Source organism: Eumetopias jubatus, unplaced genomic scaffold (assembly GCF_037043125.1).
Source record: "Eumetopias jubatus isolate StellerSeaLion01/CBP00866 unplaced genomic scaffold, mEumJub1_p1.0 scaffold_14, whole genome shotgun sequence".
Taxonomy (NCBI): Eukaryota; Metazoa; Chordata; class Mammalia; order Carnivora; family Otariidae; genus Eumetopias; species Eumetopias jubatus.
In genome coordinates, this window is record NW_028274820.1 from 27623314 (window position 1) to 27643164 (window position 19851).

At 34.2% G+C, this 19851-nt stretch overlaps 1 protein-coding gene across 3 annotated transcripts in view; it reads right to left on the reverse strand.

Moving 5' to 3' along the window:
- The window catches only part of HGF (hepatocyte growth factor), a 78675-nt gene that overhangs the window by 27573 nt on the left and 31251 nt on the right, over positions 1-19851 (reverse strand). For all 3 annotated transcript variants that reach the window (XM_028119427.2, XM_028119433.2, XM_028119422.2), the window contains exons 9-10: positions 10242-10416; positions 7759-7886 (exon numbers count right to left, since the gene is read on the reverse strand). In XM_028119427.2, coding sequence (XP_027975228.1) covers positions 7759-7886; positions 10242-10416 — 303 coding nt within the window. The remainder of the gene's footprint in view (positions 1-7758; positions 7887-10241; positions 10417-19851) is intronic.

Here is a 19851-nt window from a genome sequence, read left to right on the forward strand (position 1 = left end):
TTATTTTTCATTTCTCTTCCCCAGATGAGTAATCTGTGTTTTACCAAACATTGATGGGAGGGTCCATATTCCTAATTTTAAAATATCATAAAAAAGAAGTCAAATTCTTCCAAACATGTGAGTTGCAGTTCTACATTTGAAAAGAAACACTATTCCATATTTTAAAATAATAATACCTATTTTAAAAGTGACGATCCATTAAACATTCCTGATTTTTATATGACTGAGAACTGTAGACTTGTAAAATGTTATTTACAAATATTACAAATATACATCAAGATTATTTCTGTTTTAAACTTGGTAAGCCACGCCCCTGGGTGGCTCAGTTGGTTAAGCGTCTGCCTTCAGCTCAGGTCATGAGCTGGTATTGAGCCCCATGTCGGGATCCCTGCTCGGCGGGAAGCCTGCTTCGCCCTCTGCCACGCCCCCTGCTCGTGCTCTTTCTCTCTCTCAAATAAATAAAAAAAATCTTTAAAAAAATAAACTTGGTAAGCCATAGTCTATCATAATTGGCTTTAAATATACTTTTAGGGACGCCTGGGTGGCTCAGTGGTTAAGTGTCTGCCTTTGGCTCAGGTCACGATTCCAGGGTCCTGGGATCGGGCCCCACATCGGGCTCCCTGCTCCACGGGAAGCCTGCTTCTCCCTCTCCTTCTCCTCCTGCTTGTGTTCCCTCTCTCGCTGTCTCTCTCTCTGTCAAATAAATAAATAAAATCTTTAAAAAATTTTAAAAAAATGAATAAATATGCTTTGTAATCATAATAAATACATACAAGTCCTAATAAAAACTTTAAATAAATAATTTAATAACTTGTTCAAGAATCAGTTAACATAGTGAAAAAGTATATTCAATAGCCATGTTGTCAAATCCGTGGATCACATTTCGTAGTAACACTATAAGGAATTTGGGCTTAAATATAAAAACTCAAATAAGATAGGATTTGATACAGATAACATAGCAGTCATTCCAGTGCACAATAAAATTGCTTTCAGAAAGCAAAAACTTGTAAAACCCAATACTTGTACATAAACAGAATATACCAATGAAAACATTTTCCTCTGATGGTGTGTTTTTTGTTTCTATATTAGGAAAGTTTAAATCTTTAGCTGTTAGGTAGTAAATTCTTTAGATAGATTCTTACTTAAAGAAAGCAATTGTGTGATGCAATACACTAGTGCTACTTTTTTATAGATTTTTGGGTTTTTTGCATATATGTTTTCTATATTGGAGGAAGAGATCCTCCTCACCACCACTACCCTTTTATTTGAATAAAGGCTATGATATATTTTCTTTCCTTCTTAATAAACTTTTTACTTTAGAATAGATTTAATTTATAGGCAAGTTGTAAGTTGGTACATAGAGAGTTCTCATATACCACAGTTTTCCCTACTTTTAATATCTTAGATTAGTATGATAGATTTGTCATAACTATTGAGCCATTCTGATGCATTATTAACTGAAGACCATATTTTGGTCTTCATAGACTCAGAAATATCTTTAGTTGTTAACCTAATATCCTTTCTGTATTCTAGGATTCCACATGATACCACATTATATTTAGTTGTCATATTTCATTAGGCTCTTTTTTTTTTAAATGTTATATGTGGTTTTTTTTTAAAGATTTTACTTATTTATTTGAGAGAGAGAGAATGAGAGATAGAGAGCACGAGAGGGAAGAGGATCAGAGGGAGAAGCGGACTCCTTGCTGCAGGGAGCTCGACGCAGGACTCGATCCCGGGACTCCAGGATCATGACCTAAGCCGAAGGCAGTCGCTTAACCAACTGAGCCACCCAGGCGCCCATCATTAGGCTCTTCTAAATGTGACAGTTTTTAGACTTTCTTATTTGATGACGTCAGTTTTGAGGAAAATTGGTCAAGTATTATTTTGAGCATTTTTTTAAAGATTTATTTATTTAAGGAGGGAGGGGCAGAGGGAGAGAGAGAATCCCAAGCAGAATCCCCCAAAGAACACAGAGCCTGACACAGGGCTGGATCCCACTATCCCATGACCCTGAGATGACCTGAGCCGAAATCAAGAGTGGGATGTTTAACCAACTGAGGTACCCAGACACCCCCGGTCAAGTATTTTTTTTTTAAATGTCCATCAGTTGGGTTTGTCTGATGTTTTCCTCATGATTAGATATGGGTTATAGGTTTTTGAGAGGAAGACATGAGTTTTTTTAGCACTTCTTTTTTTTTTTAATGTTTTATTTATTTATTCACGAGAGTCAGAGAGAAAGAGAGAGGCAGAGGCAGAGGGAGAAGCAGGCTCCCCGCCGAGCAGGGAGCCCGATGCGGGACTCGATCCCAGGACCCTGGGATCATGACCTGAGCCGAAGGTAGACGCTTAACCATCTGAGTCACCCAGGAGCCCCTTTTTGGCATTTCTTAACTTGCTGGTGAAAGATATTCCAGCCTCACCTTGTTCTTTTCTTGTCCCAGGCCTTCTGGAATCATCAATTTCTCCAAGGGGCCTTTGTTTATTTTAATGATGAAAAGTAAGAAGATAAGAAATAGGTGTCGAGGGTGCTTTTGTTATATGTGAATTTAAGCATAATTTCCATGTGTTTGAAGGGAATTTATATATACATACTATTTTTTTAGAAATCTCAACGTATTTTGTTCATTACTTCAGTTTTTTGGTCCTTTAGTTTTTAGTTTCAGAATTTTTATATATTAAAAATATTTTCTCTTTATCTGTAATATGCACTTCAACACTTAGATCCAAATTTGTTATTAGTCTTTTTATTTAAATATGGGTTTGGGGGGGCACCTGGGTGGCTCAGTTGGTTAAGCATCTGACTCTTGATTTAGGCTCAGGTCATGATCTCAGGGTCATGACATCAAGCCGCATGTTGGGCTCTGCCCTGGGCATGGAGCCTGCTTAAGATTCTCTGTCTCCCTCTCCCTCTGCTCCTCCCCCCGCCCTGCTCCTGCTCTCTCATGTTTTATTTCTCTCTCTAAAAAAGTAATAATTAAATAAAATAAAAATAAATGAATATATATGTGTATATATATATATATATATATATATAGCGTATGGGTGTACATGAGCGTTTGCCTCGGTAGGTTTGTAATGTAGTTTATAGTTTTATTTTTCTTTTGCTTCCTCTAGATTTTGAGTGTTAATTAAAAAGCTTTTCACCATATCTAAGTTAAAAAGGGATTCTTCCAATTTTACTTCTAGTATCTATATGGTTCCCTTTTTAAAATTCAGATTCTTATACATTTGAAGTTTATTTTGCGGTATGGTATAAGGCATGGATTTAATTTTATCATTTATAATTTTATCCATTATTATACTTTAAAAGTTCATTTTTCATCCAGTGATACATAGTGCCACATTTTTAATATAATAAATCTCTGTAAGGAGTCTGTTTCTGTCCTCTATGTTTTTTCCAATTGTCAATTTATTCATTGCACTAGAACTAAAGTCTTAATTACAAGCTCTTTATAAAATGTTTTAATATCTTATAAGGTTAAGCACCTCTAATCACCCTTATTTTTCAAGATTTTACATAATATACTTATGTGTTTATTCTTCCCAGAGAACTACAGAATCAGGTTTTTTTGTATCAAAAACAGACTTATGCATCTATTTCCTAATATCACATTACATTTATAAATTACTTAAGTAGGAGTGCCTGGATGGCTCAGTCCATTAAGTGTCCAACTCTTGATTTTGGCTCAGGTCATGATCTCAGGATTTGAGATCGAGCTCCATGTCAGGCTCCAGGCCTGCTTAAGATTCTCTCTCTCCCTATTCCTCTGCCCTTCCCCTGTTAGCGTGCGCTCTCTCTCTCGCTCTAAAAATAAATAAATAAATAAATAAATAACTAGCTTAGGTAGAACTGATGTATTTATGATGTTGAGTTCTCATATCAAGAACAAGGGATGCTTTGTCCCATTAAAGTACACTTTTGTGGCTTTCAGTGGTGATTTTAAAATGTTATCACATAAATTTTGCACATTTCTTTCTAAATTTATTCGTTTCCATCACTTTTGTTGCTATTATAGATATACTTTTCTCCTTAATTAAATCTTCAAACTCATATATGAATGTTACTCTAGTGAATTTTATTACTTGAATTCAATTTTCAGAGTATATTACTATTACATCATTTACATAAATAAAGATCTTTTGCTTTTTTACCCAATCAATATGCTTTCTTATTTATAAGGAATAATATCTCCAATACAGTGTTAAAGAGGAATATGTTAACCTACATTTTATAATGTTAAGGAGTAAAGATAGTATACTTTCTTGTTTTCTTTTTTAACTTCCTAAGAATGTCTGTAATGTTTCCCCATCAAGTATAATGGATAAATGCTTTTGTGTATGTGGGCATGTCTATGTGTCTATATGTGTATATGTTAAAATGTGAATATATATTTTAAGGAAGTCTCTCTCTCTGTTTATATATAGATAGATATAGATATATGGATATGTGTGTATAATGTGTGTATTCCAGAAATTCTTATTTGTGTAATTTTATGAGAAAGGAGTGAATTTTGTAACAGGAATTTCAAAATTTGTTGACATTTATTATATGATTGTTTTTCTAAGACGAATTATTTTAATGGGTTTCTAAAACTGAATCATTTTTGTTCTCAGACTAAACTCCATTCAAACATCATGTATTATTTTTTAAGTTGCTTTATCGGACTTTTCACTCATTCGTATAAAATTTTTATATTCACAAATGAGATAAGTTTACTGTTTTTTTTCTGTGTTATCGTCATCATGTTTAGGTATTAATATTATAATGTCATCACTACTGATGGAAGTTTTACTATATTTGTTGAACTACATAGCAATATATGTAGCATTGAGATTAACTGGTCTGTGAACACATCTAGGCACAGTATATTTTTGATGGAACAGTTTTCATTAATAAGTTCCCATATTTCTTCTATAAGAATAGGTCTAATTCTTTGACTAATTGAATTGATCAGGGCCAATTCAATTCAAATAATTTTAATTTTCCTAGTAAATTATCCATTTCATTTTTATTTTCAAAGTTTCTTATATGAGGTTATATAAAATAGTCTTTTAGGTCTTCTAATTTTCCTGTTTCAATGGTTTTTTTCCCCTTGATAATTACCATTTTATACTTTTGTCCTTTCTTTTTTTCTTGAGTCAACTAGCTGGTGATTATCTATTTTGTTAATTTTTTTCAAAGAACCATCACTTTGCTTTATTCATTAATTCTCCTGTTATTAGCTCTAGATATTACTAATACCGGATTTATCTTGGTGGTTTTCCTTTTTATACTGCTTTCAGCTTGTTTTTTCCCCAATACTAAGTTTGAAATTTCATTCACTTTCTTCATTATTTATGATATTGATATAACCATTTATTTTTTTAAGATTTTATTTATTTACTTGACAGAGAGATAGAGAGAGAGCACAAGTAGGCAGAGAGGCAAGCAGAGGGAGAGAGAGAAGCAGACTTTCCACTGAGCAGGGAGCCCGACATGGGGCTCGATACCAGGACCCTGGGATTATGACCTGAGCCGAAGGCAGCCGCTTAACCGATGGAACCACCCAAGCACCCCTTGACATAACCATTTAAAGCTATGAATTGCATCCCATTTACTGCTTTAAATATATATTATATAATTTAACAAGTTGTTTTAAAAACATTTTTAAAGAAAGTCTGTAATTTCAGTTTTCATTTTTTAATAGAGTTGTTTAATATTCAATTGGAAGAGCATTCATATATATGCTAATTCAGATGTTGCAAGATTTAGGAAGAACGTTTCTAATTCATCAGTCTATTTGTGTTTATATGTTATATGGAGAAGGATAAGAGCAACATCCTTTCGCGTGTATGTATGTGCATGCATGCATACATATCACATATTTAACAATGCATACCATTAGCTTAGCAGTATCACACAATGGCATAACCATTAAAACTTCACAGTTTTATGTTGGATTAGCTAACAGTGTCTCTTAAGTGGATTTCTTCATTTTTAACTTGCCCCACAGAACCTAGCACATTGTTGCATGTGTTGCATGTATCAGGTATAATATATTGTTGAAAATAATATAACATATTGTTAAAAGTAATGGAAAGGTCATTCTAAGGAAAGTTATATTCAATCCCAACTGTGCTAATTTGAGAATTTAGGCAAGTTATCTAAATTTCATAAAACTAATTTCCTCATCTATTAATTTCTAGATTTATTAGATAAACAATATCATCAGCTTAACTTGTACAATCTAAAATTCTCATATTCTGTTACCTGATTCTTTGGTAAGTGATATATATGTACATAAAAGCATCTTAATATACATAAGAAGCTTATTAAACAATTGTTCTAATTTCCCTCTATCTCAAATTATCAGTGCATGTTTAAATGAACAATACAGGGACAAAGAAGATCCAGCTGGTACTAAACCTCCTTTAAACATTGGTTTCAACTTTATTTCCAAGTGACCTTTAAAATCTGCAAAAAAAAACAGTGAAATTGACTGAAAAAGGACTGAACCCCTCTTCCCTCTACAACTTTTAACAGTTGCTCATGAAAAATGGCACTGCAGAAAAAGTTAAAGGATGGAAGAAGTATGTATAGAACAATAAATCTATGAAATGGAGCTTTAAATTTGGCTTGGGCTTTTTAGGATGATTTAGGACTGACCATGACCATCAAAATTAAATTTATGAGAAAGAATATGATTATTTAAAAATCATAACCTTCAATTCATTATATACTAATAAATGCTCAGATTCCAACATCTTCGTTAATCCTTGACAAATGATTTATTTTTTAAGCCTATTTCAGTCTGACTTTTCTCTGCTGCTCTCCCTGAAACAGTGATCTTCAATGGCATATATGTTTCCCAGTATAATGGTGATTTATCCCAAACCCCACAGCTACACATCATCTCCACTGCTGACCCCCAGGTCCACATCACTCTCCTCTCTTTCCTGAATTACTGAAACAGCCGCATAACAAATTCTCCTGTTTGGGAGAAGTTGTCAGAAGTTCTGGCTGTTTTCCATAATGCACCCAGAGTCATCCTGTTAAAACTTAAACCAGACAGATCATCTAATTTATCTTTTTGGAACCCTACAACAGAATCCCTTCTCTTTCAGAATAAAAGTGTAAATCCTTCCAATTCCTATAAGGCATATGCAATTTTAGTCCAACTCTTCTCTAACCACATGCCCTGTGACTCTCCCCCTTGCTCTGTACTGATCACAGTGGTGTGCTTGCTCTCTCTTTCCTTTACTTTTCAAACACTGTCCCATCTCATTCCATTTGCACTTGCAGTTTTCTCTACCTCGAATGCTACAGCACATGGCACATGCTGCTTCTTCCAGGTCCTCCTTAAGTGTTCCCTTGGTATGTCAGATCTTCCCATACCATTAAAATATGAAATAACAACACCCTCCCCTCTAACCCTGGGACATTTTCTCTCTGGCACTTACCACAAACTAACTTATTCCCACTTCCATTTTGCTTGTTTTGTTCCTGTTTTCTGTTTGCTGGAGTTTCTGGAGTTCCATGGAGTCAGAGAATTTTGTTTTGTTTACTAGTATATCCCCAGTGTCTAAAACGGTGCCTGGCACTAGTATATGCTCAAATAAATGAGTGTTGAGCCAATGAATGTATAAAAGAAATGCAACTTCAGACTTGGTGATTTTGTTTGGGAACCAGCAAACCAGTGCAACAAGAAGTAGGTCTCTCTCGAGGCATTTCCCCTGAATCTAATCAAGCCCACCCTGCAAAATGTCAGCCATTACCTTGTCCACTTGACACATCACATTTTGGAATTTGGGAGCAGTAGCCAACTCGGATGTTTGGATCAGTGGTAAAACACCAGGGTGACTCAGCTCCATCTGGATTTCGGCAATAATTTTCTCTTAGGTCCCTATTGAGAAAGGGCATGTTAATGTAAATTGCCTGAGTTCTTACAAATGGTAAGTTAGCGCTGTTACATTTCTAGAATCCCAGAATGCATGCATGTTTATAAATAGAGTTCTAAGTTTTAGATTTAGGATAGTTATAACAATTTAGAATTCAGTATACACAAATGACATTGCCCATATTACTGAAATAAAGGCTGTCAGATGTCAGTATTCTTTTCATTCCACAGGCCCCAGGTTCCACAGAAACACTACTGCTTCATGAAAGGGAAAAAATAGTACCACTTCATTTTTCTCATTCTCAACACTTGGACTCTCAACTATTACAATTTTTAAAAAACTGGCCTATTATTTATTATGTTTTCATGGCCCATATATAATGTAGAAACAACATGTATTTCTCTTTGCTGAAGAAAGTCTATTATGAATAACTGTTAACTACTCTCATTTAAAATGGAAGTTCTACCTATCCAAACATTTGATACAAAAAAAAAAAACACGATAGCTTTCTTCCCTGAATTCTGTACTTTTCTTACTTAATTTGCTGCATAGATTTCTTTCCCTTACAAAGTACTTCTTTATTGATTTATAAAAGTTATTTGAAATCTTATAAATATTTCTGTAAAATTAAGGCCTTTTTTTTTATTATGTTATGTTAGTCACCATACATTACATCATTAGTTTTTGATGTAGTGTTCCATGATTCATTGTTTGCGTATAACACCCAGTGCTCCATGCAGTACGTGCCCTCTTTAATACCCATCACCAGGCTAACCCATCCCCCCACCCCCCTCCCCTCTAGAACCCTCAGCTTGTTTCTCGGAGTCCATAGTCTCTCATAGTTCGTCTCCCCCTCCCATTTCCCCCCCTTCATTTCTCCCTTCCTACGATCTTCTTTTTTTTTTTTTAACATATAATGTATAATTTGTTTCAGAGGTACAGGTCTGTGATTCATCAGTCTTACACAATTCACAGCGCTCACCATAGCACACACTGTCCCCAATGTCTATCACCCAGTTACCCCATCCCTCCGCACGTATATTTTAAAAATGTATGTTGGTATAAAATATGTGCATTGAGTTTTACATCAAGTTTACACAACTTTGCTATTTTAAATGAATAATTGCTTAGTTAAATTCTTCTGAATATGTGTACATACACAATTTCTTACATGAGTATTATTACCAGTCATTAGAAATTAACAAAACAGGTGAATGGCACTGACACTGTCTCCTCTCTTTGTCTTAACTAAACTTTCCTCATTTTCTTTGCTTTCTCTACTTCAGTATTTATTTCTGAGGTGTGAAACACTTGGGTCAGGAACAGAGACAACTGCTATGAAGAAAATGAGGGAAGCAAACCCACAATGACAAGTAAAATTTTGTTATAAAATAATGAAAAAAAATAACATGAATATTTACTATCTAAGCAAATACATTGAATTAACTAAAACAAACAAAACAAAACAAAACAAAAAACACCCATAAAATATCTCCTCTCTCCAGTGGATGGACCGACTAGTGCTCATAATTCTCCATCTTGAAATGTTAAGCTCTCTTATTAAAAGCCAATTACATAAAGCCAATATATGTTATTTATAGGCGCTATTTCAGCAAAGCCACTATGAATGGCACGTGTGTTATAAATTTCAAAAGCAATCATTTTATGTTCCTCATAACAAGGAGGACAATTTAAAAACACATGGCATTGTGGCTGTTCTGTGTAGCAAAAGTCAAGTGGTGGAAAAAAACAGCCTTGGAGAAGGTACATAACAGCAATATAATTGATATTCAAGGGCAGTTTCTTTGGCTTGATTCATCTAAACAATTGTTTTACTTTCCAACTCTTGAAAGGAAATCTAGAAACAGCAGAAAACATATTTAAAATCTTAAAAATAATATTGCTTCAAGGTCAAAAACGCATCAGTTTACATTGTTGATTGAAATCAAGGTATGCCTCTTCTTGTGAAAGAAAAAAAAATATGTAATCTCCCTTAAAATTAATGTGAAGTTTTAAGAAGGCACTAATTTGAAACTTGCCTGGTTATCATTACTGCTAATGATTTATTAAATGCAAAATCAAAGCTGTGATCAGAAACCTAGGGATGTGTCTCCCAAAATATGGTACATCAACCATCTGATTCAAAAATACCTAGAGTATTCATTAAAATCCATATTTGAGGTCCAGATCTCAGACCTAAGGAAGCAAAATATCTGGGTGGATGAATCTGTCTTTTAACTCCTGATTGTCCCTAGGCACACTAAAGTTTAAGAATTTCTAACACAGAAATTAGTAGAGTAACCATTCTACCTCATTTCCTGCAGAGTCTGCTGAAATTTATATGTGCCTAATATACTCACTTGCACTTGAAATTTTCAGGAGTTATGTCATGCTGGTGAGGATACTGGGCATCCCAACGCTGACATGGAATTCCATTCCAAATAGTATTGATGGTGCCCCGGTAACCTTCTCCTTGACCTTGAATGCATTCAGTTGTTTCCATAGGGACATCTGTGTCATTCATAGTACTGTGAGCTATTGGTAAAAAGAAATATTAAATTTAAGTAAAATCTTTTAATCTGTCATCTACCTCTTAGTTTTAATTTGCATATGTATTACTAGAGTTTTCTGTCACATAGGTTTTTATAAAAATTGAGTAGAATAAAAATTCAAGTTATTATTGCTATCTCACTCAACCTAAAAGAATGAGTTACCATGGTGGACTCAACTGTAGGATTTCTCTGATCATGAAATAGAATATTCTAGCTTGGTTTTATCTAGACTAGTTTGAAAGAGCATCATATAATAGCACTTAAATTTCTTGGATCTGTCCATTCATTAATATTAGTTGTAAAATCTATTTATTAATTTTAAATATGTTTTTTAATCAGCTTTCTTACTTTAGAAATTGAAAAAATCTATAAGTAATATAGTGACCACATAGGGAGATTAAAAAGCACTATGTTGGGGTACCTGGGTTGCTCAGTCGCTTAAACATCTTCCTTTGGCTCGGGTCACCATCCCAGGGTCCTGGGATGGAGCCCCATGACAGGTCCCCAGCTCAACGAGAAATCTCCTTCTCCCTCTGCCTCTCCCCCTGTTCATGTTCTCTCTCAAATAAATAGATAAAATCTTTAAAAATAAATAAATAAAAAATAAAAAGGACTATGCTATAAGTTTGGCCATAAGAAATGTAAGAAAGGGAAAAGTTGGTCTAGAGAACAGTTATTTTTTTAAATAAATTTACCATTATTATCTCCATTCCAATTTTCTTTTCATTCAAACACTAAAATAGTATATTTTGAATAAATCTTTAAAGGCATTCTACTTCCGTGTGTCACTATAACTAATATATGCTGAATAGACAGTATTTCTTTTTGCTTTTTAAGATTTATTATTTATTTATTTGAGAGAGAGAGTGTGCAGGGGGAGGGGCAGAGGGAAGAGCAGGCTCCCCTTGAGCAAGGAGCCTGATGTGGGAGTCGATTCCAGGACCCTGGTATCATGACCTGAGCTGAAGGCAGATGCTTAACTGACTGAGCCACCCAGGCGTCCCTAGACAGTATTTCTGAAATGACTATACAAGTAATCCTAATTAGTTTGTTTAAATACATATAAAAGTTGGTAATCTTATTAACCATTGTTTTCCTCCAGTATGATAAATATATTCTAAGCTGGTATGTTATTTTTTTAATCAATTTGTTAGTATTAAAAGAAATCAGTTGTTTCTAGGCAGATTTATTTCCTGGTTTTTTCCTAGTCCAAATACAATTCTTACCACATTTCATGCAGATCATAAAAATCTCCATAACAAAGTAAAAAAAGTACAAACTTAAAATTTTACTACAACTTTGACTTTCTCTTTTGTCTTTAATGTTTATTTAAACAAAATGTAACTGAAAACTTTCTACAGCAACTAAAATTCATAACACCTTCTCAAAACATACATGAAAATATTTACGGTTCAATAGAGTAAAGTCAATGTAAACTCCCCGGTTACCTTTACAATCTAAATGGTCGTTAAAGATGTCCCTGGATAAAACTCAAGCTGACACACTCTAAGACAGTTTAGGATTTGAATAAATGCCTTTGATTCATCCATTCTGGAAGTATATGTATCATTTCTCAAAAGAAGTCAGAACTAAACATGCCTTCAGAGGCTAGGGATGTCTATAAAAGTGTTCCATATTTAATAGTGTAAGTTCTTTTTAAATGGCTCCTCAATTTTAGTTAAATTTATTTCTTTCTGGAGCGCCTGGCTGGCTCAGTCGGTTAAGCATCCAGCTCTTAATTTTGGTTCAGGTCATGATCTTAGGGTCCTGAGATTGAGCCCCAAGTGGGACTCCATGTGCAGTGGGGAGTCTGCTTGAGATTTTCTCTCTCCCTCTTCCCCTCCCTCTGCTCACACGTGCTCTGAATCTCTCTAAAATAGATAGATTAATCTTTAAAATGAATGAATGAATGAATGAATAACAAATATAAATACATAAATAAATTTCTTACAAATAATTACTCTTTATGGGGTGTAATGTTTTATTTCATTGAGTTCCATGCAAACTAAGGGGAACCTAAGTTTGGAGTTATTCTATGAAACTCAGTGAAAAAGAAGGAAGATTAATTAATGACCATGTCAACCACTGGAATATGTTGTATAAACAGATTTCCATAAATTGCCCTTACAGTAAATTTTCTTCAGTTCCATTTAAAATATGTTTTTATTTCTTATGTATCTACTACAGGGAATGAAAATTTGGCTCAGAAAAACCTTAAATTAAAAGGAACTTCAAATGGAGATAAGCAAAATGTCCAGAGATTGATCCACAAACTGGTCATTGACAGTTGATTTCTGAGAGTTAATATATACTGATATGGGTAACATATATCAATTCAGGAAGAACAAAATTTATTGGCCTGAAGAAATGACTTGTATAGAAAAAGTTAGTGCTAGTTAATCAAGTCCTTTATGATTTTAATATTAAAGTTTTTAGATGAGGGGCGCCTGGGTGGCTCAACTGGTTAAGCGTCTGCCTTTGGTCATGATCCCAGGGTCCTGGGATCAAGTCCCACAGCTTTTCCCTCTCCCTTTACCCCTCCCCCTGCTCGTGCTCTCTCTCAAATAAATAAATAAATAAAATCTTTAGAAAAAATAAAATAAAGTTCTTAAATGAAATAGAAAGTAAGATGGATTTTATAGGTCCTCAGGAACAATATTTTATCAAAATGAATGCCACCAAGCTACTATATTTCTGACGATTTGAGTTAATTGTTAAATGATTTGAGGTTACTGGGTGTATGTGGGGGGACATCTTTAAAGGGTGATAACTTTAAAACAGTTAAAATTCAAGCTTGTCCTGACATATTTCATATCTAATTACAAAACTATTATGTTTAAAAGACAAAAACAAGTGTCTCCAGGAACTTCTCAATTTATTACCTTAACATTTTAAGAAGAAAAGTTTTTTTTGTTGTTTTTTTTTTTTAGAGAAGCAGACTCCCTGCCAAGAGCAGGGAGCCCAATGAGGGACTCCATCCCAGGACCTCGGGATCATGACCCGAGCCAAAGGCAGACACTTAATCGACTGAGCCACCCAGGCATCCCAGAAGAAAAGTTTTTATTTCCCCCACTTTTTGGACACAAGTTCCTGGGAAGCAAACTGAGTTAAGTAGAACCCAGACAAGGAGAGGAAGGTCAGATTTAGGGCAGCCAGAGCAAAAGTACTTCAATTAATCTTCTTAGGGACTTCATTATCTGTCTGGGTACTTCTACTGTCTTACTTTCCTATGTATTTGTGTGTGTTTGGTTTTATTTGTTTATTACTGACCTATTTTTCTCAATTATTACTGTGACATTGTGAACATGTAATCTAAGAACCCAGTCTTGGTGAATTTCAAGATCAATAAGGGCTAGATATGGGTCCATCATATCTTACTGAGAACATAGCTAGAGGCTGAGTCCATAAGAGATTAACATCCTCTGCTCCTTGGATGCTACAATGTCAATATAACATTAAAAATCAGATATCATTTCTAGAATGTGTTATTAGACAAGAGTAATTGGATTTTCAAAGTAATTTTTTTCATAAATACCTTTATTAAAGCGACATTTTGTAGAAATAACCCATGACAATTAAAATTTGAAACACAGAGCCTTAAACTCAAAACAATTTAATTTCACTTTTTTTAATAAAAGGAGATATAATTAAACAAATAATTAAAATTCATGAAGAAATCAATATCTATGAAATTCAGTGAGGAACCACATGTTCATCAGAAAATTTTAAGAGGAATCAGAAAATTTTAATAATAATTTCACATGTTCATCAGAAAATTAAAATTTTAAATTTTAAAATTTAAGTAGAAAATGAAATTTTCCTAATTTGAGGGAAGAGTTTTCAAATTTTAGGAGTATCTGTGAAAAAAAATACCTATATTACAAAACCTTAAGTAAAATAAAAGAAAAAACAAATAAAAATATTGAGGAAAATATTTCACTGTTGATTCATCCACTAAAATTCCAGTGTCAAGTTCAGAGACCTATTGTTGGTACTAAATTTGCAACTCAATTGCAGAGGTCCCCAACAAGTTTTAATTAAAGATTTTTTTCACCGCAATCATAAAATCCTCATTCTTAGTTGAACAGTTTTTTTCTTAACTTTCATCAGTATAATTTAAAATCTTTGATATAAATTTAAGGAATCACTAAATACTCACTTAAAGACAGTGTAAGTTAAAATGAGTAAATAAAAAAACACAAGTTTGGATTTGTTTTAAATAATTTGGATTATTTAACAGATTGTAATCTTTTGGTGGAAACTCAAACCTTTTGAAATTACAAAAATTACACAATACAAAGAACTACTGCACATTAATAAAAATAGAGCATAGTACAGAATAAATATAACTTTTCATTAGATGTTGCTATAGACCAAATGCTTGTGTCTCTCCCAAATTCATATGTTGAAATCCTCTTATTAGACAAGAGTAATTGGATTAATGTGATGGTATCAGGATGTAGGGTTTTGGTGGGTGATTAGATTATAAAGGCAAATCCTTCATAAATGGGATCAGTGCCTATATAAAAAAGACACCACAGAGCTCCTTCATCCTTTCCACCATGTGAGGAATCTTCTGGCACCTTGATCTTTGACTTCCCAGGCCCCAGAACTGTCAGAAATAAATGCCTGTTGTTTAGAAGCCACCCAGTCTATGGTATTCTGTTATAGCAGCCCAAGACAGGCCTCAACAAAATATATATAAAAAAAAATCTAATTAATAATATTCTTTTTTTAACTTTTACTTTAATAAGCATCCATATCTTTGAAATATATAACCTCAAACAACTTGATGGCTTTATTTATTCTTATGTTTTAATTCAGTGGAAATATTCCTTATGATTTTAACTATGAACTGGCAGTATTGAGATAATATTTTTCATTAACTAAAAAGTGCCCTCTGAAGTTAGTGTATCTGTATTTATCCCATTTGACACTCAGCTCCTACAAGTGACCTCATAAACAAAAACTACATGATTTCTGGTGGCAATTATAGAATAAAATGAAACTTCATGCATATTATTTGGACACATATTATCTAAGGAGGACCATGTGAATGATTTTTCGTAGACCATTTACCTGTGTTGCAAATGTTTCATTTTTGTTGCCTATGTACATAGTTCTTACTCAAACAAGATGAATTTTTCTTCAACTGCAATAAAATAGTCTCCTTTATCTGTCCTACTATATAAATAGCAAAAGTTGGTACAAAAACAAATGTTTCATGCCAATCAATTTGGGAAAAGCTATTAAATTTGGGGAAAACTATCCCTTTGGACTTAAAACTTTAACATGGGATCTGAATAAGGGAAGATTCTGAAGTGTCCAGTGGCCAAACAAAGTTAAAGAGGCACAGAAACATCCCTAAATATCATCTGATGTTGATCAAGTTATACACAAACATTTTTGCAAGTATGTCTACCAAGCACACTGAAAATATTAGAAACTCACAAATAAGAGAGTTCCTCACAAATAAAACATTTGTTCAAGGCTGTCAGTAGTGGCTACCCTTTAGAGCAAATGTAAATATAGTTATATCATCCTTAGTGGCCTATGAGTGAATAAATATTTTTCTTTGATGACTGACACAAAATTTTCTATTTGGAAGTGCTTTACAAAGAACATGTGCTACTGACATTTTTCACTGTCCTTTTACAACATAATCAAATACTGTGGGTGCCTTTTGGAACATTCATTTACTTTGCTGGTATGGATGTGTTATGACATTGGCTATCCTATCTGGTCAGGAACTTTGAGGTTTGAATAGATTTTTTGAGAGAATAAACATTAACTGTTATGTAATCCTTGAGATGAACATCTTGCCACCCAACAGAAAAACCACTAGAACAAGATGTCTAATTATAAATCTGATCCATTTTCTCTATGAAAGGCTAGCCAAATTTTTGCTAAGACACCACACGGTGCTGATGGAGGTCTGTGAAAGGCAACCGGAGAATCTGAGTGCACATTTATATTACAGAGAGCCACGTCCAGAGCTCCATAGCCTTTATATGAACAATAAGTAAATCCTTACATTTACATTCCTCTTCCCCACCCCCCAAAAAATCTAAATTTCCCAGTGGTGGTAAACTGTTGCTGTTCTTTTGCCTATAGCTAGGAGCAAGTTGTTCCATAGGCCATTGGACAAATAACTGATTATTCCTTGGAACACTTCAGCCCAACCCAATCTACTCCCATTTCAGCTACTGAAGAGACTGAAACATAGGGTTTACTTTATCATGGTCCCTGGAGATTAAGAACAGTATGTAAAGCTATTCTTCCATCAACGGACTTGTACTCTTTGGGCCACAAATGGCAAGATCAGGCTCAATGAAAATTTAAAGAGCTTCTTGTTTTAAAATTGACATGGGAAAGTAGTATAAAGACCTCCAAAGTACAAACCTCAAATTGCTTGCACGTTTGCTTTCCATGTGAACCTAGAATTCCTATCTGAAACTTTTCCTTGGACTTTATCCAAGCCTTTTCTGGTATAAAATGCTCAAGAGACAAGACTTTCATGAAAGGTCTTCAGTTCTATACTCTTATTCCTTAGAAGATGACTTGAAAAAGACCTCCAAGTATAAGATCTTTCCCTTGAGAAAGGGTATTGTTGGTATTGTTTTTTCCTGACTCAGAATACAATGAGATTTTATGTCTATTAATCTCTGTTCTAGCATTGGATGAAAGAATACAGAGAAATAAAGGCTTTCTTTAAGAAAGAAAATAATTATTTTCCCAACATATAAGCACACAAGGTTACATATTCTCTTAAAATGACACCAGTGTCCATTGGTTACTGAAAGGAAGAATTCTTTTATTTATTACCAATGGCAACATGCCTGTATTAGTCTGCTTGGACCACCATAACAAAATACCATAGATTTGATGGCTTAAACAGCAAAAATGTATTTCACACAATTCTGGAGGCTGGGAAGGCCAAGATCAAGGTGCCAGCCAATTTGGTTTTTAGTGAGAACTGTCTTCCTGGCTAGCAGATGGTCACCTTCTTGCCATGTCCTCATATGGAAGAGAGAGAGAGAGAGAGATCTCTCTCTTACTCTACTTATAAAGCTACTCATCCCAGCAAATTAGCATGCACATTTATGACCTCATTTAACCTTAATTACCTCCTAAAAGCCCTGTCTCCAAATATAGTCACATTGGGGATTTAAGGCTTAAATTATGAATCATGGGGAGGGTTGCACGGTTCAGTCTATAACAATAGTTTGAATAGAAAGCTATCAAAGATCTGCCTAGGTCACATTTCTGAAATGGAGAGTTGTTTTACAGGTATAAAGTTTCACTTGTTAGATGAGCAAATTCTAGAGAACTAGAGATCTATACAGCGTAGTACCTATAGTTAACAATACTACATCATATACTAAAAAAATGTCAAGAGTAGATCTCAAGTTAAGTGTTCTTACACATACATAAAAAACGTGGAGGCAGGCAGGAGGAAACTTTTGGAAGTGATAGATATGCTTATTACCTTGATTGTGGAGATGGTGTCATGGGTATATGAGTATATGAGTATGTTCAAACCCAGCAAATATTAAACCCATTAAATATGTGCAAGTTATATAAACTACACCACAGTTAACTGTTAAAAAATTAATAAATGGTTCTGGACATTTATGTGTCTAGAACTTAAAAAGAAAAGAGAAGAAAGAGGAGGAGAAAAATAAGGTAAAACATAATGAAACTTGTCTATTTTTTGGTAAAGAAAAAGCAACAAATGAACAAAATATCTCAGGGAAGCATGAAATCTCAGGATGAGTTGAAATGATAGGAAGAAATCTTCCTGGGTGGTAGTGTCTGAGAAAAGCTAAGTTGTCATATGAAAATCTAGAACCATAAAAAAAAAAAAAAATTCCAGGAGACACACACACACCCACAAATGAAAAACTACCACTGTGTAGGAATAACACCCTGTCATGTCCAAGGCAATGTTGCTGACACAAAAAGAGACATGATCTTTGCTCTGTGGGAACTTACAAATTTTGATAGAGCTATTAATCAAATAATTTCAAAAATAAATGTAAAGGCCAACTCTGAGAAGTACTTAGAAGGAGAGGTTTATGGTGGTATAAATATATAATAAGGAATTTGACCAAGTCAGGGAAGTCAAATGAAGAAATGATAACTGAGGAGATAGTAACAGAGTTGAAATTTGAATAATGAGTAGCTGTCAACTGGGTGAGGAAGGGAGGAAAAAATTTTCAAGGCAGAGGAGATGGCAGGGGTAAAGGAACTGTAAATGAGAATGTGGAAAATATGAAGTACGGGAAGTAAGCTATTCTGGCTGGAATAGACAGCATGGGGGAAAGGTGGTAGTATAGGAGGCCGGAGGTATGGGTAGGGAAGTAAAAGATGGTCTTGCTTTGTCTTTTATTCGAGGTTGAAGGAAATCATTGAAGGATTTTTGCCTGGGGTGTGTGCGTGTGTATGTGTGTGTGGTGTGGTGTGCTACGGATGGGAAATGGTACACGCAGATTTTTATATCATTCTGTTTGCACTGTGAAGAAGGGATTGAAGGGGAAAACTAGCAAATATGGATTCAACTCCTTTCAGAAGGCCACTTAAATATTCAAGGCAAAAGTAACACTCTCTTGGATGAAGGAGACAGCAAGGGAGTGAAATGGGCAGATTTGAGAGGTACATACAAAATAAAATTGTCAGGTCTTAGCGATGGACCGAATGTGAGGAGTAAAGGAAAGAGAATGTCTAGGATTATTCTAGGTTTTTGGATGTTAAATGTAATGGTGGTACCAGTCCTACAAAAGAGAGGTGAAAAGCAGATTAGACCATGCTACAAGATGAAAGAAGAATATCAGAAACAGCTGATAGATGATGGAAATCTCCAACTGGGTGAGTCGCTGGTGGTGAGAGATGGAAAACAACGGGAGCAGCCAACAGGCATATGCCAGTTAATGTATATTCTAATGGGACCACACCCCATTTTTCTGAAAAATATAGTTATTTTTCATTTTAAATATGTTGTATTTATTAGCATCCAATTAGATGACTATTTGTAATGAATTAATATTTTTTAATTTATATTTTAACTCCCAATATAGTAAATATTGATTCATATAGTCCACATACACGATTTGGGATTCTCAATAATGGTAGAGTGTAGAGATATCTTCAGTCCAAGAAGTTTGTGAACAACTAATTTAAATAATCAGTAAGAATTTCTATGACACATCAAACAAAAGACAGCTTTTCAATTGCCAGAAAACTATTTTCACTTCACAAAAATATAATTTATTTATAATAATAATAAATATTATTATTTCTCTCTGAAAAGCAGTGAACTAATCTATGGAACAAACTATTATTCAGAATATAAAGTGATTATAGAGGAAAATCAGTACTTCATTCAGGTACTATACAGGACTTCCAATCTTGTTATATA